The sequence below is a fragment of the Seriola dumerili genome, unplaced genomic scaffold (genome assembly GCF_002260705.1).
Source record: "Seriola dumerili isolate Sdu_G_001 unplaced genomic scaffold, Sdu_1.0 BDQW01001195.1, whole genome shotgun sequence".
Taxonomy (NCBI): domain Eukaryota; kingdom Metazoa; phylum Chordata; class Actinopteri; order Carangiformes; family Carangidae; genus Seriola; species Seriola dumerili.
Genome location: NW_019175450.1, coordinates 143917 through 166575, shown reverse-complemented (window position 1 = coordinate 166575; position 22659 = coordinate 143917). Strand labels below are relative to the sequence as shown.

Genomic DNA, 22659 nt, shown 5'->3' with positions numbered 1-22659 from the left:
CCTCGAGGATAATGTGGCTTTTACACAATCCAATGCCAGCGCTGTTGGAAATGTTATCTCAAAATAGAGCCCATATGAGCAAGGACAAGCTCCCTGGTTACTCTTCCATAGCAACATGCGTTATGGGAAATATCACAGTCCTGGATGTGTCACTGATTAATCACACTGCTTCATTATCATAAACATAGTGTGAGAGTTTAATACTACAGTACAGTTCGATTAGTGATAATTAATCCACAGGAAAAACTGCTGCCGCGCCGCTTAAACGATTCACTGTTCCAGTCTGCATCTGTGCTCGTCTGTGACGTCCACAACCTGACAGCACACGACCCAACCTGTGTTATTATTAACCAGAGAGCCACTAAATAAATGTAAACGAGCTGATTAACTAGAGTTAACAGATACACTAGCAGCTCTGTGAGGCTGTAAAGAGATGGATAAAAACTGAGGTCAAAAATGTGTTTGATTTGTAGTAATCCTGGTAACTATAAAATGGTAGCAGTAGTAATGTTAATATAACATAGTGTTGTTAGGTATAATGGTTGCTTAGCAGGTATTTGGTCATAAGCCAAAGTGTTCAAATTGAAATGTTGACCTCATGGTGGGGCTAGATGAAACGTCAGAGAATCACCAAAGTTATTAAGAGTCAGCTTCTGGCGACCATAAATGTCCAACATCCAATTGTTTACACAATACATGGGTAATACATTACATTTACTCTGACATCACTGTAGCTTAAGTAAGTACTACTAAAAGTACTAAATCTATTTTAATAAGTTCAAGGAGATCAAGTAAAGAAGTGCGTGAAAGTGCATAGTAGTAGCTAGTTAGGCATGTTAGGCGTTAGACAGGAACACAGTGGCCGAGAAGGAGCTGTACGATTGAGTTCAGGTAGACGAGCTCGCAGGATGAGGCTGCAGTTGTAACGTAAGTGCTACTTCTTATTATCTTATTCACAGATATTCCTGCGCACTGCGTCGTTGATATTACTTGGAAAGCACATTAACGGTGCAGTATTTCTGGAAGTTTTGTTCCAAGTCGTCCAGCACCATCCAACCCACTGACATTGCCATCCCTGAAGCCCTGCTGCTAATGTGGCCAGAAGCTGAGTACAACTATCAAATTTTGCCGTTAAGCAACTTTTATATGGGTTAGTTCATTCTTAAATTATACTGGAGAGTGATCCCTCTCTTGCTGTTGATTTGGAAGCGCTTTTGTAGAAGCGCTAATGAAAACAAGTCAAATGCTCCATGGTTTGAATGGTGTTCTACTTTTCCAGATAATGCAGGAAAAAGCCCAGGTCCCATAATGGACCATAACACCATGAGTTTGACATCAAGTGCCGACTTGGAGGGAGACTGCAGGGTCTAGGATGCTATTAGGGACAGGACCCACAGTGTGAAACTTTACAGCATGTTGCGGTTTTGGACACACAATCAGAGAGTAGTGTTATTGATCAGCTGTCAAAAACACCTGCTGGTTGGGGTGTGGCCTGGGAGTCGAGCTTTCAGCCCAAAGAGGAAAGTCCAGCAGCAGTTTTTCTGCTCAGTGTTGATTTAACCTTTAATCTCCCGCCGCTCATTCTTCCATCCTTGGACCCTGACCCCAGCTGAGTGTTGAGAAATGCCTCTGAGTAACAGTTTAAACAATGATAGAGAAGTAATGGGCGAGGCTTTAACCTGACTAATGATCCTCCTGACTGGTTAGTCAGTGCACTGAGCACAGGTGACACATTAGATATATTTAATCAGAGGAATGCAGTCAAAGGTCTTCAACAAGCAGTGCCACATGTTTGTCATGTGGTGGGTTTTTAGCATCTCTGTCTCCCCTTCTATAAAAAACAGGCTTGAAAGTAAGAAAAAATAATACATAATATATATTATATGCAGATTACTAAATTACCCTTTTTCGAGAAAATGTAGTTTGTCTGTGAATTCTCATGTTTCAATCTCATGCCTTAAATTCTTTACCTGCTTTTTTTCAAGTTGAATCAAAAATACTGACAAAAGTTACTTTTAAACACGCTGAAAATGATCACTCAATCAATCAATCAATCAAACTTTATGTCGCTATTTTACTCGCTGTGTTAATGAACACCTTGCCAAATTTGGTGTTAACTTTCCCAAAATTGTATAAAGCATATTGTTTTCATAAGGAGCAGAGACAGAACGAGCAATCAGCTGCCACAGCTTCGGTCACCTGAGCAGTCAGCGGAGAGATTTATCCTGACTGCTCAGCTGATCTAGGATCTCTGCAGGTGGTTCAACCTGTCACGGCTTAAAGCTTCTTTCATTTTAACTTCATCTGTTCTTCAACCTGCGATTTTAGGGACGAGGTTTGTTTAAAGCCAGGGTGAGGGGAGAGTCAATTAATGCGTCCAACAGTGAGAAGAAACTGTGTTTGTGGAGGATCTGATCCAAGTTATGATTTTATGCAGAATCAACATTTGTGAGGCACAAATAACTTTGAAAGATGTGTATTTGAGTTTGTACAAAAAACACCCTGCCTTGTAGCAGGTGAAGAAAATGGTGAAACCGACCTTCTCTGATTCCTTTTGCCAACTCTGGCCTGTTCTAAACCCCAGCCTTCCTCAGCCAAGAGCCCCAAGAGTCCCTCACCACCTTAGTTTGTCTTTGTTTTTTAACCTGGATGCTTTTATTGTCATCTTGACTGAATTAACATGATAAATGTGACTGTAAACAGACTCATAGACTCATAGATTACATACATTTTCTACAGACAATAAATATCTTAAAATAAAAACTGTGAGCGAAGCAGCACTTGATGTTGACTCTACATCAACAAACAACAACAAAAAAAGCTGAAAAACAGGGGATGCCAAAATTAAACAAATGAATTCATTAAAATATTGTTTTAATAACAATAATATGTATTAGTTAATAAAAATTTGTTCTTCTGTGGTGTTCTTGCTGAAGTGTCAATAGTGTTACAGCGTGACATTTCATTTTCATTCTCATAATATACCAATACAGGAAAGTGAACTTTAGTTTGTATGAGAAAACCTTTAAACTGTGGCTAAATCAGAATCAGCACATACAGGACAAGACGAAGCCAAATGCACTCTGCACTCGATCTGTGTTCCTGAACCTGGTGTTAACCACAACAGAAGAACCTGAACCGATAAAAGCGTCTTTATGGGTCAGAAGCTGATGGTGTCGACTCTCCAGTGCTTGTGCTGAGAGATAAGGAACTTCACAAATGCAAATTCATCTGTCCATGACCTAATGGTACTCAGCTATTCAGTCTTACCCTGAACACAGAGGGACACATAAAGCTCAACCAGTGAACTTACGCTGTTGGTGTTATTTTGGCTAAAGATCAGTTCAGCCTGCTGTGTCATTAACTTGTTGTTATGATAACAAGGGCAGAGGTCACAGACGAAGGCTACGATGCTGGGAAAGAGGAGGCGACTCAGAGAAGAGAAACCCTCATGCCCCTATGAGAATCTTTTTTTTCTTCATTTTCACACATCAGAATCAGTCATCATGAGGAGCGAGACCCTTACTGTGAAAGCATCTGTGTAACGTCTTCTGCGGCTCTGGAAGGAGCTTTCTCAAGTCTGAGGAAAAATAAGACTCACGATGTCCTCAGGATTATCGCAGTTTGGGATTTGGGACTACAATTTTTCTGCATCACCAACAAGTCTGAAATATGCGGGTGTTTTAAAGGAGGGAGGGTTTGCTAGGGCCGGATTATGGGCTGTCAGAACTAGTTTGTGAGACGTGCTGTCCGACCATGTGTTAAAACCTGATCCGAGTGAAAAGCTGTCCGTCACAGATGTCCGTGAGAGAGATAGCGTTTCAATATATAAGTATAATGGTGCATATTTTCAGACAGTCTCCACTAGAGGACATTTATCGTGTTGAACTCAGTTGTTGATGCAAAAAGTGCCACAAACAGCTGCATAACCAATAAAAGAGCGAGAGAGAGAGAGAGAGAAATTTAAAGCCTGGCTCCTCTCTCACCTCCACACAGCCGACCAATCACAGCGTGAAGAGGCTGTAAATGTCGGATTATCAGTTTTTGGAAAGTTACCATAAAGTTACCGGTCAGAGATCTCCCTGATCAACCGTCACTGGACGTGCATTAACCTGAAATGAATAAAACTTTTATTTTTTAACATCGAGTTAATGATGAAAGATTAATTGATTCCTCTACAGCACCACATGATGTTTTACACTTTTACAGGATTTGAAGAAAACACTTCACACAGAAAAGTAAGTAATCATGAAGGATGATTATTTCTCTGGATGTATGACAGTGTTTAGAACTGGTTATCTCTATGACTACAGGACAGGGTTTTTATTTCCCTCTTTCTACCTCTACCACCTCTTTCCCCTCATCAGTCTCTTTTCCCTCTCCTCCTCCTCCTCCCTTTCATCCAGAAACAGGTGTAGCCTGCAGGGTGGAACAGCTGTCTGCTGCGGCCCCAAGTCAGCGAATCAGGTCCAACGTTCCAACAAACCCCAGCAGGACGCCCCTCCCCCGGCATCTTCCAACACCTCCACAACCTCTCCCATGCACCCACCTATCGGCCTGCACTCCGAGAGCGGCTGGTTGTTTAGGAACAACACCACCGCCTCAGTGCTGGTTCCAGCCGTCTGTCTCTGCTGGTGCATGAGAGCACGTCAGTGTGACAAATACAGCAACTTGACTGACATGGCAGCGAGCCGACGGTGCATCAACACAGATGAGATTGGGGCCCATGGGATGCTGAGCAGCCAGTCACCACTCCCCCCACCCCGCAGGCCTCGATGTATTCGTTTCTGTTACTGCAAAGATTAAAACCTTGCCAACAAAAACGTAACAACCCCCTCCAACCCTACCGCCTCATCATCTTCGCATGCCCCCCCCCCATCAACATCCCATCTTTCGCCCCCCTCCCTGCGCCAGCGCCCGCTGCCTGACTGTCTGCTGTTGCAGCTGTCGCCAGCCTGGCTACAATCACAACACACCGGGGAGAAGAAATGGAAGAAGAGACCCAGGGAAAGCAGCGCAAGGGTGGAGGGAGTCAAAAAACAGAGAGTAACTGAGAGGTATATTGTGTGTATGTAATGTGGGAGGTGGTGGTGATGGGGGTGGAAGTCTGAGGATGAGGAATGGGGGAGGGTAGACAAAAGATGAGAGAGGAGGAAAGAGGCAAGAGAGGGACAAATATGACAAGAGGGAAGAGCAGAAATTAGGGCAGAGGAGGAGAATGAAATATTGGGTAGAAGCAGCTGAAAAAAGGGGGAAGAGTCAGTGCAGGAGGGAAGAAAAGGAAAGAAACATAGAGCGAGATGGAGGAGAAAAGGCCCAAGGACTACGAGAAAGCAGGAAATAATGAGTGGATGAAAAGATGCGGGCTGCTAGAGGTAAAGAGAGATGACTGGAGGGAGAGCTTTTGTAATTTTCCTGGCTGCACATACCAGATGTCAAACCAGATATCTCAATAGGTCTTTCCATTTTTCGTTCTTTCTTTCTTTCACACATCTCTTCTCTCATCCCTCAAGAGATTTCGAGCAGAGAAAGACATAAAACATCGCTCCAAACACAGAGAAAAGTCTGTATAGTTACAGATACAGTATGAAAAATTCAAACACTGACAAATACAGACTGACAGCTTGAAAACTAAACTGACGTTTCTCCATCAAACCCATTCAGTTTTCTTATCTAAAACTTGAAAATATATTTCAGTGTAGTAACTGCTTCACCAAGAGAGGACTTTTGTCTGTCACCTCTGCTTGCATTTATAGCATCGCGGTACATAAACAACACTCAATTAAGGCAAAAAAAAAATTATGCAATCAGTGGGTTTCTTCCCGTTCCTCCACGCTTTGATATGGAGGTTGTAGTGAGTATGCTCCCATGTCATCGATACCCCGGCTTGGCTCTACTTGTACAACCACAGGCCATCAGGGCTCTAATCCTGAGCCGCACAGTGGCACAGTTTCACCCTGGAGCCATTCACTTTGTCTCCACACAAACGCAGCTGCCAGATTCGTGTGACCAGGCAGCCTCTCTCTCAGAAGAGATGGAGGTATTAAATGAGGCGGCTTTCTCTCGGCTCTTTTTGCGTGGAGTGTGTTTCTATGTGCATGTGTGTGTGTGTGTGTGTGTGTGTGTGTGTCTGAGGTATGAAAGAAGTACTTACAGTGTGGGAATTCGCAGTGAGGTCTGAGCTTTTTTTCTTTTTTTCTTTGACTTATGACAGATTTTAAGTTTCGTGGCTCCTCTAGTTTGGCAAACTGCAAACCAAAAATAGTTTTTATATATACCATAACTGCAAAATATTGCTCTATGTGTTACTGCTGTGTACTGTGTGTTGTGTAGGAATCAACCACATGACAACATGACAACACGTTCACATGTCAAATCTCTCCAGTAGTGAATATAAACATTGAATTAAGCATTACATTCATGGCTCCATACACTCCAAACATGCGGTGTGCTGTCCGTTGTCTGACTGAAGTGCTCTCTACTTGACTTCACTATGTAAGTGGGTGAAGGACCTTTGGCTCGGGGGACACCCAGCGCCTTCTCTGCTTGGCCTGACTCCCCACTCTCCGTGCCAGGCTGCTGGCAAACAACAATGACCCTCTAACAGCAGAGTCAACAGCCTCCAAACATACAACAGCCCAGGAGCTGCCAATGTAATTGTGTGTTTTACTGTATTTATACAGTATGTCTACTGAAATGTATAGCTCTGCCCCTGTGTGCTTTTGTAACTGTGGTGGCAAGAAACACAAAGCAGCACTGTGTTTATATTCAGGCACATTTTTCTGCAGAACATTCATTTAAAGCTTTGACCTCTGAGACCAAAAGTCAACAGATATCTACAGCATCAAAACTGGGTCAAAACCTAGTAGATGGCTGGACCATATATATATATATACACAAACACACACACACATACATATACAATATATTGTCTATCTTGTTTATGCTGAATGTTTTTATTTACTCTGTAAAGAGTCCTTGACTGTCCTGAAAGGCGCTTATAAATAAAATGTATTATTATTGTTTTTATAGTTGACATAGTTAACTGTTAACTGCTGTAAACAACTGACATAATCACGTTTGCATTCAGCCTAGTGTCAGCCGGTTTCAGCCCTTTATCTGTTTGCTTCTCTCCTACTCTCTGTGCTCGCATATACAGGACTATAAAACTGTTCCCATCTACATGTTTTTCTGTTGCTGTTGTCAGACAACGGAACAAGTTTGAAAAGTGACTGAAGCAGCCCATTAAGGCTCCATGTTAACCAGCGGTCTGCTGCTTCGTCTCTCTGCCAGGCAGAGACATTACTGGCGACTCTTTTCTATGAAAAGTTGCCAATGGTGGAACTTGATGAAACAGTAAGGCGGATCTCTGTTGTTTCCCTCTTGTTGAACCTCCCGTGCTGTTGCCTCTCAGACAATCTGTCTGACTAAAGGTGAATTGAATTTGAGGCGATGCTGAGGAAACACACTGTGTCTGTGGCGTTTACCACTGTTTGCCTGTCTCCTGACTAGAAGGTGTAAGATGTTCCAGCCTTCTGTCTTTTTATGCAAATACAGAAAAATTACATGATCCGCTGGTGCACAGCATGTTTGCATGTAATTGTGTGAATGCGTGCAGCGGGGAAAGAAGTAATCAGATCTTTTATTTAAGTAAAAGTAGTAATTGCACAGTGTAGAAATACTTGCGTGTTACCGGTATTCATGCATTTAAAATGTTTCTTGAGTAGAGTAAAAGCTTCATCAGCAAAATATATTTAAAGTACCTACTGTACAAGCACTTCTTTGCAGAATGAGCTATTTTCTACATATATTGCATTACATGGTAATGTTGCAGCTGGTACAGGTCGAGCTAATTTTCTGTACAGCAACTCAAGATAAAATATAAATATAGTGAAGTGAAAAGTACAGTATGTCCCTCTCAAATGTTGTAAAGTAAAAGTTTAAAGCATCATAAAATGGAAACAGTCAAGTTACTCTTAAGTATAGTATTTGAGTAAATGTACTCAGTTACTTTCCACCACTGATTGTGTCCCTGTATGTACTTGATACAGTTTGAAGATCAAATTGTGACTGAATCTGATCTTGAACATGAACATTTGAACAGTGATCAGAAGCGTTTGATCAAACCACAAAGTACCTATCCTGCAGAACCACATCAGTGTGGTGTGTTTATAGCTAAAACTGTTATCAGCTGTATTGTGCAATTCATAATGTAGCCAACAACAACATACAGCATGAGGATGTATGTCAGTATGCTTGGCAGGTCCACAGGGAGTCTGAGCTGCAATGCAATAAAGAGAGCAGGGAGTCATCACTGTTAACTGGCTTCAAATCAACTTTTTATTGACCAGTGGAGAAAATAATCGTAATGTGTGTGTATGTGTGTGTGTGTGTGAGCGCATTCATGTGTATTCATTAGCAATCATGCAGCTATTGACTGGTGTCACTGTTTGGTTTAGCTGTGTCACTGAAGCTCTCCCTCTGTCTCTCACTCACTGAGACAGAGTGAAATTCAGTAGCGTTCGCCTCTGACAGCGAGGCGATTCAAACATCTGTTAGCAGTGTGGCCGAGTTCACACGGTGCCAGAGCTGAGCACGGTCCAAAGTCCTTCTAACAATCCACGCTCTCATACACTGTTTTACTGGAGTTAGTTTCTGATCAAGTACTGAAATGTCCCCTCCATCCCACAACATGCCTCGTCAGTCAACTACAGTTACTCATTTCCCCGAATCCCTTTGGACAATCCCCCCGAAAGCTGGATAAACTTGTTGTATTTGGGTGTAGATTGTAAGTAAATGGAGATCACAGCACTGAATTCTTGCCTATTGGGGCGTCAAAGAGCTCTGTATCTTTCAGGTTTTCTCCCTGCTGATGCAGTTCTCAGAATAATATTGTGAATTTAAAACGTAGGTAAGTACTTGCAAATTGATCATGAGCGACTGACACCAAAATCTGATTTTTACAAACATTTCATGTCTGAAACAAACTCAGTCAGAGCTGCAGTGGAGATACTGAATCTCACCATGACATGAGATGTCTAGTCTAAATGGATATTGCCAAGATAACAAAAATGCAGCAACAAATCACTCCCAGAAAACCATAAAACAATATTGCTGGGTGTTTTTTGGTGGCTGCTTTTTACCATTGCATTTGGGTGACTTAAATGCTTTTGGGAGACTAAGAGTCTATAGCCACACTAGCAGCTCTGTCAGGCTGCACTTTGAGCCAATTCCCAATATCAGCATGCTAACATGCGCTCAGTGTCTATGGTAAGATGCTGATGTTTAGCAGATATAATGTTTATCATGTTCATTTTCTTGGTTCGGCATGATAGCATGCTAACATTTGCTAATAAACACTAGGCAGCCTGGACGCTACAGTAACTCTGTATCAGAAAGTGATGAGATGGGACAACAGAGCTGGAGCTAGCTGGTTAGCTTTCCTCCAATGGAGACAGCCAAGTAAAGGAATGAAGTTTGATGCTTAACTCACAATATTTCTTCTAGACTGGTAATTAAACAACTGTTAATGCTATTGTTGGCTATGTAGCAATAGAAAAACTTACAAACAGCTCAGTAAGGTGAAATCTTTGTTTTGTATGATTGCTTCATTTTTCATTTTTCAAAACAGATTATAGTGCACTATTTATGAAGCTCAGTGTCAACTCTTCCCGATGTAGAAAGAAAGATGGTCTGTTTTTTTTGTTGTCTTATACGTCCATGTGGGCAGGGCACACAAAACTCATGAATGTCTAAACCAAAGTTCGTGGAAATCTATCTAATCGTTGTGGACATATTTTGTTGTTTTACATATTTTACAAAACCTGCTGGTGGCACTAGAGGTGAGATCAGGAAAACACCAAAGTAGGTTAATAAGATTAATCCTCTCGCGACCATGAATATCTGTACCAAATTTCATAGCAATCCATTATATAATTGTTGAGATATTTCACTCTGGACTAGTGGTGGACTAGCTGCTACTGAAGACAATGAGGACACTAGCTAATTTTTGTGGGTCACTCAATATCACCAGAACAAATTTAGATTGGCATTTATAATTTCTATATACACATACAAACACTAATTTACATAAATTGACTTGATGTAAAGCACAACATGGTTTGGAAACACTACACACTGTATACTACATCTATTATGACTCAGGTTGTAATTAAAAAGATTTATTTATCATGGTCAGATCATTACCTTTTACAAACCCTACACATGCTGGTCTTCATATGGTTACAATTGTTATATAAATTGACTGTATTGGTATAATGAGGCTTACACAGTACAGACAGACACAGATAGTGAAAAACTGCAGCCTACAGTCCATCATGGATGTTAGCCTTAATCTGTAGCTGGTTGAGAAAGAAGAATGGTTTGACCTCCTCTCAAACTGGCCTTACACTTCTCCTCATCCTGCCTTCATCCCTCCCTCCCTCCCTCCCTCCTCCGTCCATCTCTCCATTCCCTTTCCCAGCTGAGCCTCCAGGGGTTTCTCTACAGCCGCTGCATTCCCTCCTTTACCCATCCTGCCTTGCTTCCACCCATCTCTCTGCTCTGTCATTCACAGCCTACAGTCGCCCTTCGCTGCCTCTATCTCCCATCCTTCACCCCCCCCATCCCCCCTGCAGTGACTCCTGCCATTGTGAGTCCTGCTCTCGTCTTGGGCTGCTGTGTGAGAATGGGGTCATTGTTGCTCTGTTGCAGCATTTACATGAGTGCGTGTCTGTGTGTGTGTGGTAGTAGGAGTGTGAGTTCTCTGCCCTAGCGCCAACATGTCCTGTTGTTCGACCTCCATACGCACACAGGCCTACATACTCACTGAACATGCACCGAGCTTGCAAACATGTCCAGTAACACACAGAAATTAGATTCTGCGGTTCAAGTTTCTCCTTATAAAGCTTCAAACTGATTCAAATATTCTCACACTGTATCTTCCTGCTGTCCAGCTGCCAAAATCTAGCTAAGACACGGGCTGCCAGTTCATAAAAAATATATCCATAAGCTTGTTGCCTTCAGGTGGTACAAACAGCACATAACTGAGTTGTTTTGCCCTGGGTTTTAAAACAATTGGTCGATTAGTCAAAAGTCATTTACATAACATTTTGTAATAAGAGGTACATTTACCTACTGAAAAAGCTGACGATAGCTTTGTCAGCTGGGACAGGTAGCTACATAACAGTTAAACCTTGCAGTTAGCTGAGTGTAAATATTTAATCACAATTAATCTAAGAAGTTGTTTGTTTTGCGCAACCCATAATTATTTATCAATGCCTAATGCTGCATTCAAATGGGGTCACAAGGTTCACCAGAAGAGTCCATCTGAATGACGTGATGATGTCGTGTTTGCTGACATTTTCTTCGTAATACGTCTGAGGAAAATGTTGATTTTAAACGGCCTCACCTTTTCCTTTTTCATTATGTCTTTGTATTCCCTGCATTACTTGCCTGCCAGGTTGCTAAATTGTTAGCGTCTGTGGCTTCTTGATGCCAACAGTAACATTAGTATAAGCTAATGTTATTTTTAGCTATAAGTAATGGCTACATGCAGTAAAACTGTATGTTTCCACAACATTACTATAATCATTGGTTTAACTTAGGTCATGGAGATGTCTCTGTCAAAGTAACTTAGTATAAGTGGCTGTAACGCTACTTTACGCACGTCACATTGAGCCAAGTGTTTCACGTTGTGTGATCTGATTCACTTTTATTGTCATTTAGTTTTTGTAGATGCTGACATGAATTTTTACTGGGACAAGGAGCCGTTGCTCCCAGTGACTGAGTCAACATTTCTTGGAAAGAAGTGAGGCATGATAATGAGGAGTCTTTTGGCGTCCATGTTGCCGCTCCCTATAACCGGCATTCTCACGGCTTAACCACTAGAACACCAAGGATACCGTGTACACGACTTACCACGTCATAACCACGAGCTCATGAGTTCCATTTGAAGGCAATATAAATCTCCACTTAGTACACCTACATTATTACTAAGCTAGTGCAACCAGCTCCAGGTCTCTATCAGTGAAAATGATTTTACAAAACACGATGTTAAGTAAGGCTGGTGTAGCAATAATACAGTCATTTACACTGAATTTTAATTCTAGTAAAAGAAAATTTTAGTAAAAAAACCTTTGACTTTGTTGTGAAATCTGAAACAAACCTTGCACCCTTAATTAATAGGAAAAAAGTCTGCAAAAGTCATACCCGTAAATGCCCTACATGCATGTCCTCAAATCCATGTCTATTAAAACTTTCACACCTCAGTTTAAAAGACTGTGATGTGATACCAGTCTTTTCTCCTCTATTTGTGCCCCATTCCTCCAATTGCTAGCTCGCACTCGTCCAGTTAGTCACAGTCTCGGCCTCCACCGTTCTGTCTCTCTGAGGGATTAGCAGCACTGGCCACCACTCTAATCCTTTCCTCAACAGACTCACTCTTATATTCCCACACGAACAGCCAGACACAAGCTTTTCAATGACAGCGACTATATGCCATATCTCGCTTTGCTAATCTGTTAAGTAGCTATTACAGCACTTGTGTGCAGTGCTGTGGTTGATGTCATGGTCACTAGTTTCCCACATCTAACTGAAAAAAAGAAAGCCAAAGAAATGGTAGTTTCAATCAATCAATTTGTCTTTTCTTGCTTTGTAATTTAAATACTCTGGGCAAATAGCATACTTGGCAAGCCTGCCTCGAGACACGGGGCTCCCACTATTCAGATGATTGTTGACTATGTAAACATGGCTTCCATTTGAAGCTACAGCAGTCAAAACAGCAGATAATGTCACCCTCACTCAGTCTTTATTGTGTGTGTCTATTAGCCTCTGCATTTGTGTTCAACATCACAGAAACCTTGATGTTGGACCATAAAACTACCACTTATAATGACATTCATTTGTTTTAATAACTGTTGAATTAAGGTGGAGACATGTTATCTAACACATGCTCAAGGGAAAAGACAAATATTAAATATACATTCCACAGTGAGGCATAGTTAACAGCAGGCGACAGGGACAGATATGAGCCGGCCTGTGTCTGGCTGATGTTACCGTGATCAGTTCACCTGTATTGTCTTACCTGCAGCTGACTCACAGCATCTATAAAGCTCTATAGTGTCAGTGACTCTCAGTGACTTAAAAAGGAACCATGACTCAGTCTTGATGTCCTGGCAGAGGAAATGAAATAGATGTGCTGACAAAATAATCTCAACTCAAGGTCCACTTACTCGCTTGTTCTGGAACTTTTGACCGTTATCACATAGTTCTCATAAGCAGTCTGAATTTGCTTAGTTGCCATGACGCTGTACATTTTCCAACATTTACACGACTGCGAACATCTCCTGGACTTCTCACCCATATTGATTTAAAAGTGAATCAACAGACCTAAATGAGGACTCTGTGATATGGTCGAAAGATACGGAATAAGCAAATATAAAGACCTTGATTTGAGACTATTTTGACAACTGCTGTTTTCAAGGTCAAGAATGAACTGCACAGTGCAAGGTGATATCTGTGTTTAATTTGTAGTTACTATAACACTTTGTCAAGATTTGATTGTTAATTAATTGTGCAATATGCACTCCAAAATGAATCCAAATCCACTGATTCAGAAATAACCAATTACAGGGACGTGCTGGCTGCAGCCTTTGTCATAGCTTATTCCCTCTCTCCCCTTTCGCAGATATCCCGTCATCCCTCTACTGTCACTGTCCAGTAAAGGCTAAAATGCTCAAACAAGGTAAACAAAGTAACCAGTCAGCGATCTTCATAACTGGTGCTGAGCCACAGGAGACTACAGACACATACTGTACATACTACTGTAGGTCTGTGTAGCCAAATATCACACTATTACCTCTATATCAATACTATCACTATACTCGTGACTAGTGGTGCTTTCAAGGGAAATGTACATACAAGAGTTTTCAAATAAATTATTAGTTATTTGGATAATGGTCGCTAATAAGATGCTGACATTCATTCATTCAGCTACATAAGTTACTTGTGGTAAATGTAATTACATTTATTACTTGTTATGATATATGTTATCCTTACAACTATGAAAAATATATAGGATATGATGATAACCAAAATCAATATCTAGTCTAATTAAGAGTTGAAACAATTAGTCAATTGATTGATTGGTTGATTGATTAACTTAATCTGCAACAATTTAGATGATTAATTTATAATTTAAGTCATTTTATAAGCAATAAAAAACTAAAAATCATTGGTCCCAGCTTCTCAAATGTGAGTATTTGCTGCTTTTCTTTGTCTTGCATGATAGTAAACTGAAGGTCTGTTAGTAAAGCAAAACAATCAATTTCAAATTGGACATTTTTCACCATTTTATAGACAATACAATTAATTGATACATCAAGACAATAATCATATTAATCAATGATAAAAATTGCAGACCTTGTCTCATACTCATTATATCATTGCACTGCATCTGTCATGTCTACAGTGATCAAAAGCACTTTGAATCTTGTCATCCTTTCCACTAGCTTTGATGCCACATGTCAATCGAACCATCGAGGAGGACTGGTGCCCTATGCTTCGAGAAACAAGAGGCTGATCCAGGATCAGAGTGAATGGTAAGGCATGACCACGGGGGCAATGACCTGCCAACCCACAAACATGCTGTGACATCACTCTAAGGAGGTCATGGTAATCAGATTATCCCCCATTACACAAACTCCCTCACTCACTCGCCACTGTGAGTCTGACCGACAGCAACACTCAGCGGGTTAAAACACAGAGTCACACACGCTCGTAGACACACCTTGAAAAACGTCAACTGGAGATGGGATAATTTTAGAAGAAAGTATCTGAGTGAGCCAAAAATAAAACTCCTGTGTTGTAAGAAATGTTCGCAAAGCTTCAAACACACGTTCACTCAGTGAGCAGCAGTGTCACGTTTTGCCGAGATGAATTCCTCAGTGGGAGAATGAAGATTGTTTACTGAGCGGAGAAGACAGAGGAGAAGCTCGGGGGCCTGAGCTGTTCTGTAACCGCAGTGATGCCAAGTGGTCGGCGGTTTGAAGAGGACACCTGAGACCAGCGCACCTGGACAATGAGCTGAGGTGTAACCCTAAACTGAGATGAACCGCTGTTTATCCCCCACGCTCTCCTTCTCTTGTTCTTTCCCATCAGTCTCCTCTCTCGCTTCATACATCTATGCCCTCTCTGGTCCCCGAGCTTATTTTCTCTCCACAACCTGATCTATCCCTCCGTGTTATTCTCCCAATCTTTTGACTCACTACCTCTCTCCTCTGTCTCTGTCTCACTTTCTTCCGATGCTTTCCCCTTCTGGGCATCGCCAGGCTAATGCAAACAGCTCTCTCAGTGTGAGCGTGAGTCATATAATCACATACTTAACGATAAGCACCCACACATTTTCAGTAAGATTCATCATTCAGAGGGAAAAAAGGGTCCAAGCCCTTCCTGCGACATTCCTGCATTTCTTCAGTTGCTATTTTCACACAGACAATACTCTAAATTGGGGGACTGACATTTTGCTCAGCAGCTGACAGCGGCTAGCAGCTGTATGACTCAGTGACACAGAAGCAGTGCCCATGTCACCATGGAAAGGCAGCGTTATGGTGTTGTTGCCAAGGCTCTGCTGTCCAATACGCATCTGATCCCTCATCGTTACTGTTAGAGCCGCACATGGCGGAGGGAGAGTAAAGAGATGGGAACAGGGGTATGCATGTTTGAAGGTCAGATGTGATAGAAAAGTGGGAGACTCAAGAAGACCAAGAGAAGGATTGAAGATTAGGAGACATTTCAGATGATCAGCAGCATGTGTGTTTGAGCTACACTCTCTTCTGCTGTCTCCCTCTTTAAAAAAGCCTTTAGTCAGCATCCTGCATACTCCACCCATATTTGTACACTCCCTCCCCCATCACTCATGTCACTTGTGATAAACACACATAGTCTGACCTGCATGTATACACACACACACACACACACACACACACACACACACACACACACACACACACACACACACACACACACACACACACACACACACACATACAAATGCACTTAAGATGCCTGCTGTGTATTATTTCTTTGATGCACCAACAACTGCAACTGCGTCTTTAAACAGCAAGTAGCACAAAGGACCAAAAATAGCACAGTGAGTTGCAGAGCAGAACTGCTCTCCTTGAAGAGGGGAGGAAAGAGGAGGAAGAGGAGGAAAGGCAGGAGGAGGTGCAGAGAGAGATGACAGGGAAAAGATGGCAGAGGGAGACCAGTTCTCCAGGACTTAAGCCTCCCTGCTGTGTTCAATTTAAGTTTCCCATGCACTGTCAGCCCTACTAAAAGCTCACATTGTACACTGGAATGCAATGACAACACTTGATAATCACATTTCTGCAGTGCCATAAAATGATTAGGAGAAGGCCTAATGTTTGTACATTAACAACTGTCCACTTTATTTGTCCCAATGGATTTCTCATATATGGCAGTCCATAACTGTACAGACCAAGTAACAGTTGTGACTGCAAATAAAGCATCTACACCACAGCAGGCCCCTTTTAGAAGTGAGGCAATGCATCAATATAGCAATATATTGCAGTATTTGCAATTGTTTATCAATGCGTTTGTTACAAGTGTAAGGTATTACTCTTATCTGAGTTTACTATAAATTATTGATTTATGCTGTTTGAGATTTTTCCGTTTTAAATAAATACTTTGACATTTTGGGAAATAACACTTATTCTCTATCTTGCCAGTAGTTAAATGAGAAGTGACATCACTTTCATATCTGTATGGAAAATATGGAGCTATAGCCAGGAGGCAGTTATTTCATCTTAGCATAAAGACTGGAAACTGGGGGGAACAGCTTGTCTGACTGTCCAAAAGGTTACAAAATGTTCTCCCAGCACCTCTAAAGCTCACTAAGATATTAGACTCCAGGAAACAACTGCACCATGCCAGTGAATAATCCAGCACATAACCCACCGTAAAACCAAAATGTGACGTTTTTACACTTTGGTTTTTGTATGAATCAAATAATCAAGACATAACATATTAGTCAGAGAGCTTTACACACACTGGTAGGTGGATTTTGTCTCCTTTGGACAGAACCAGGCTAGCTTTCCACTTGTTTCCAGTCTTTGTGCTAAACTACGCTAACTGCCTCCTGATTATAGCTTCATATTTATGCGCTCCCTCACATCTGTACCCGATGTTTGACCCCAACTAGTCAGCTCCATTTACAGTAGATGAAACCTATGTGAGCTGTGTGAGCTTAAAGGTTCAAGGTACTGACCTTGGAAATTGTAATGTGTAAACAGTCTACCTAATGATAGTACTTAATCATGTGTCCACATTTAAGCCATGTGATAATGACTGAAACATCTTCATGACAACAGAGAAGATCTTATCAGCTGATGATTACCATGAGTTGTGGCTGAGAGGTGAAAATTTTTAGGTACGTGGACCCTATGCTGAGAAATTTGGGGTGTTACAATTACAAATGTTTCTGGCCTGACAAAAACCCAGCTCAGACCAAAACATTGTATGGTGTACACCTGGAGTGTCTCAGCTCTGCTCAGCTCTTGTGTTTTGTCCAAATTATTGTATATTTTACAAATAAAACTGGTTTAAGTTTGTTAAAGAAGACCATCTGACCCTTGACCTTACAGTATGTGCTTCACCCCCCAAAACAACTCCTCTTCAGTTTTTGTAAAACTGCAAGAGTCAGATCTTATCATACGTTTTACTTATTTACAGAGAAGATAAATGACACTTGGTTGGGGTACTTACTATTGCTGGACTTAAGGTCTCTGTGGATGATAGGTACAAATGCCTGGTTGTGTAGGTAGTCCATCCCCGTGGCAATCTGAACAGCCCAGTTCACCAGAACCCTCGGGGGAACCTTCTTTCCAGCCAGGGCCCGGTTCAGAGCCCCTCCTCTGGCATACTCCATCACCAGGCACAGGTTGGGCTCCCGCAGGCAGACCCCACGGAGTGCGATTATGTTGGGGTGCCGGAGCATCCAGAACAGCCTGGCCTCCTGCCGCACGCTCTCTGCTGTGGCACTGATATCCTCATCAGGGTCCTGCCTTGCAGCCTTTACTGCTACTTCCTCTCCCCGCCACACTCCTTTGTATACTTTTCCAAACCCACCAGCTCCTATCACTTCCTCCAGGAGCAGTTCTGAGAAGTCTATCTCCAAGGGGCATTCACCCACCCCACCTGCCACCAGCCCTCCTGCGGTCAGCTGCTGGTAGCTGGCAGCGTCCCCCCTCGTGACGTAGTTACTTGGAAAGATACCCACCTTGTCCTGGATCTTGCCTGTCCACCAACCCTCATCCCCAGACACTTTTGAGTCTTTGGAGAGAACCTCAAGAAGGTCCCCACGCCGCAGGGTTAACTCCTCATCTGCTGTGGCCTCATAGTCAAACACTGCCGTCCAGTAGGGGTTGGGGTTGTTGGCCCCACAGCGGTGACCAGGGTGGGAATCTGGGGAGCCGGAGGAAGAGATGGTGGAGGAGTTCCAGCTGCTGCCATTCTCCACCTGCACAACCGGAGCCGGAAACATCGGCGGCGGAGGGGTCATATTCGGGGGCATGGAGGAGGAGGAGGTAGTAGAGGAGGGGGGCCCAGGCGGGATTAGGCAAGGGGGAGGCGGGGAGCAGCAGCCCCCACAGCTGGTGCAGGACAGGGGGGCTGCTGTGCTGCTCGCTCTGCCGTATGGGTTCATGGCAGCCTGACTGCTGTTTGACGCTGTCGGCCTGCCCTCTGTCAACTCAGGCACAAAATCCATACAGGGCCCATTGACTGAGACGAGGTGTCCTCGACCACCAGCAGGGGGGAGAGGGGATCAGAGGATCAGAGAGCTGCAACTGCTCTCCCCCATCACCACATCTCGCTGTTGAAACTGTGCCAAATCCTGTCACCGGTTGCTGCTGTGCTGTTGCTACGCAGTGTGTAAGTAACATGTATTCCCAAAGGCAAGTTCATTCAGGGACAATGTACATCAGGTCAAACAATGACTCTCAGATCAGAGCAGAAGAGCAGAGCAAATCAATGAGTGTAACCCCTGGAAACCTAATAGATTGTTTCCACAATTGTGTCTTTTAAAAAGCTGCCACAGGCTGTCACAGGAGACATGAATATGGGTTTATCTAAGAAGCAGCAGGTCTAATGAAATCTTTTGTAAAGATCACTTCAGTCTGATGAGTTCCTGATCAGAGAATGAACTGTGAAATTAAATCCATCCGACATTATTTCCCTCTCTGGGATCTCAATTTCTGCCTACAATTAATAAAACAGTTACATACTTATTATGAATTACCCCTACATTGCTGTTCACACAAATTTAACAAAAGCAAAATCTGGGCCTGTGATGCCTTTATAGTTTTGAATCTCCTGAGCTAATAAATACATATCCTCTTCTGTACTTAATATCATCCCATTGAGAACTAATGTCTTGACTACAAAGCTATAGAGACATCCACAGTTGTTAATAAAAACCACAACTGATTGTCAGATTAATTTCAGTATGGAACAGACTATTTAAGGTGCCAATAATGTTTGAGCTGAGTGAAATCCTCTGAGCAGGGGTCCTCATTATTTCTCATCCAGCCCACTGTAGACGCATCTCCCCTGCCAGCCATCCCCATGAATATGAGCTGTTTTCTCTTCTATATTGCGTTTGGAAATATCCGCGGATATTCGCCCTACATCCCAACAAGCCGGTCCAGGCTAAATCCTACATGCATGGCCACTCATGAGCCGGTTCAGAGTCCCTGAATAGCCTTTACCAAAAAGGCCCCGTCCATTTTAAGACAGCTGGGGAATTACAGAAACAAGCTGACGGCAGGGCAGCAGGTATTCAATACAGAGCTGTAAAGTGGCACCATGTTCAGCATCCAGCCGAGTCTGAACACAACAAACCCGCCTCCGTGTCTGTGCAGCGGCCTGGTCAAGTCGCCTCTGCTGGGCTACATTTGTGATGGAGACGAGTCCTCGGTGGGAAAAGAAACTCTTGTGCTCCAGAGATATTAAAGGGATGCCAGCATTTATCATTATCCTGCTGCTTTCTCAGCACGCACGCTAGTTTCAGATCATCAATCGATAGTGTTGTAGCGAAGGTGAGAGTTTTAAATGTCCGCGACTCCCTCAAGAAAGGCAGCAACAATCACACGGTGCCAATAAGGTAGAAAATATTGTCAACGAAGGCTTGCATGGAGGCATTGCTGCATTACAGTAGGCTATCACTGACCCGAGTGGACGAGATGAAATAATGCGATGAAGAGATCCACTGCGGCTCCATGTTGCCTTTATCAATAGACTGACACCTCCTCTCCATAATAATAATAATAATAATAATAATAAAAAAATAATAATAATAATAATAACAATAATAATAATAAAAATGTTATTTATTATGCGCACATAATCTTGTAGGTATCCCGTCCCAGCTTGCGTCTTCCGCCCCAAACAGCCTAAACAGCTTTATTTTAATACGTTAACATTTACCGTTTACTATAACCTAACCCGGACACTGAGGGCAGCAATATCCACCGACATCATCGCAGGGGCGTGTGGTTGCATCCGAGTAAGAAGGACCATCAAGGACTGTAACCCAATTTGGCGACAAATTGAAACGCTCTCGGGAGTCCCTGTCGTTGCTGCTCAGCCAGCTGTCCAGACGTCCATCGTATTCAAACAGGCTTTTCCTCCTCAAAGACGTGACATTTCGAGCACCGAGCTGTCAGTCTGTGGGCTGACTTTGCATCCAAATACACCGGGATGCCGTTCCCATACGTGGGGACAAGTGCTACTTCTTTCACTGATGTACAAATTACGGGGATGGCTGTGGCATTCAGACTGTCCAAGCACTTAGCCCCAGCACATGTGTGCAGATCTAGGGAGCAGCTCAGCGTGCAGGGCGGAGACAAGGACGCCTCAGTCTGTTGGAACGAGACTAGGCTGTGCTAGTGGTGAGGGTGTGCTGCTGCACTGTGGGTAATGTAGTCTCCAAGGGATCTCCTGCTGACCTACATCATTCTGGCAGCTGATATAACTAAATAATTAACGATATTAAGGAAAAGGCTGAGCGGTGGTGGAAGGTAACCAAGTACACTTACTCAAGTACTCTACTTAAATACAAATTTGAGGTACTTTTTGAGGTACAATTTTCTGCTACTTTACACTTCTGCTCCACTACATTTATTTGATATCTTTAATTACTTTGTCAATTCAGATTAATAATACAAATCCTTACCTATAAATAAATTATGATGTATTATAGATTTAGGTAAGACTTAAATGATCCCGAGGCTACCTTGCAGCAGGCATATATAAAGTGATGTACACATTATAGAATAAATAATTATAGTCCAATAATATAATATACTGTTTAGAAATGCGGCATTCTGCACAATATATAGTTTCACTTCTGGTACCTTAAGTATATTTGTGTCCCAAAACCTTTTTACTTTTACTAAAGTAAAATTTTAATAGCAGAGTATTTCTACACTGAGGTATTACTGCTTTTACTGAAGTTGAATATCTGAGTACTTCTTCCCTGTGCGAATGGACAATAATACATTATAATGTAATGTAAAGTGATAAAAGAGTCGTATTTTATATTCTCACTGGAACATTTAGCTTCTTTTTTCTTGTCCACATGGTCAGTGACTAAAGGTTAGTGAGAGAACACCAGCCCTGAAGCTGGCAGGGATTCAGTGTGTTGCTCAAAGACACTTTGGCAGTTTGAGCCTCATTTTGTTCAAGAACAGTGAATCTAATATTATTCTTAAATGAAACAATTACCCTGAAAGGAGCTGGGGTTGTCTATTAAGACTAGAATTAGCACAAACCTGCAAAAATGTTACTTGGGGTTTGCTTTTAGGCAAGGAGAGCACAGAGTGAGGGGAAAATATGATCATTTCCTTGATATTGCATAAGATTGGGTTCTCTGAGAAAATGCCATTAAATGACATGGTTGAGGGTTTTGTGCAACCTGAGTACAGACACAAGATGTTGATGGATTTTGTTTTAGTAATACTTTATAATACAACCTGCAATGTACTGAGTAATTGTGTTGTGTCAGTCAATTAATACATATACTGCTTCCTAGGTACAATGGAAGAAAACAATATGGGAACAGGGAGTAACAACTGGAGGACATGTCACCAGATTTTGTGGGATTTTCAGGACTGCCCACCCCTATGTACAAAATTTTTAGGGTATAATTTTTTCCTTTCTTTAAAATACCTACTTGTTACTCCCTGGTTTCCCATAGTCTAGTTTTCTTCACTGTATTTACATTTAAGGGAAATGTTACCCGATTATACAACACAATAACACTGTAAATTACAGGCTGTATAATAAAGTTTTACACAATTTTTGAATTAAAACAAAGACTACCCTAAAGAATTACTGTTATGTTATTTAAAAAAAAAAATACGCCTCTACTACCTCCTCCTCCTCCAGAATTTCATCGCAATTCAGACTACAATCAATCACTGGGTTATTCAGACAATGTACAGTAGTGGTAGTCACAACCATCAATCTTTAAGCTGTGCTGACCCCTGGTGTCGAATGAGTGAAACTCAAGGACTTGACTGGCGGTTCAGTTTCCTTTTCATTTTCAAATACGGGCTAAAAACACAATCCCACTATATT

The 22659-nt window shown here is 42.2% G+C and overlaps 1 protein-coding gene across 1 annotated transcript in view; it reads right to left on the bottom strand.

Annotated features, from left to right (window-relative positions):
- The window catches only part of map3k10 (mitogen-activated protein kinase kinase kinase 10), a 34439-nt gene extending 14279 nt beyond the window's left edge, over positions 1–20160 (bottom strand). The window contains exon 1 of the mRNA XM_022767525.1: positions 17785–20160. Coding sequence (XP_022623246.1) covers positions 17785–18787 — 1003 coding nt within the window. The 5' untranslated portion in view covers positions 18788–20160. The remainder of the gene's footprint in view (positions 1–17784) is intronic.
- Between the last annotated feature and the right edge of the window lie 2499 nt (positions 20161–22659).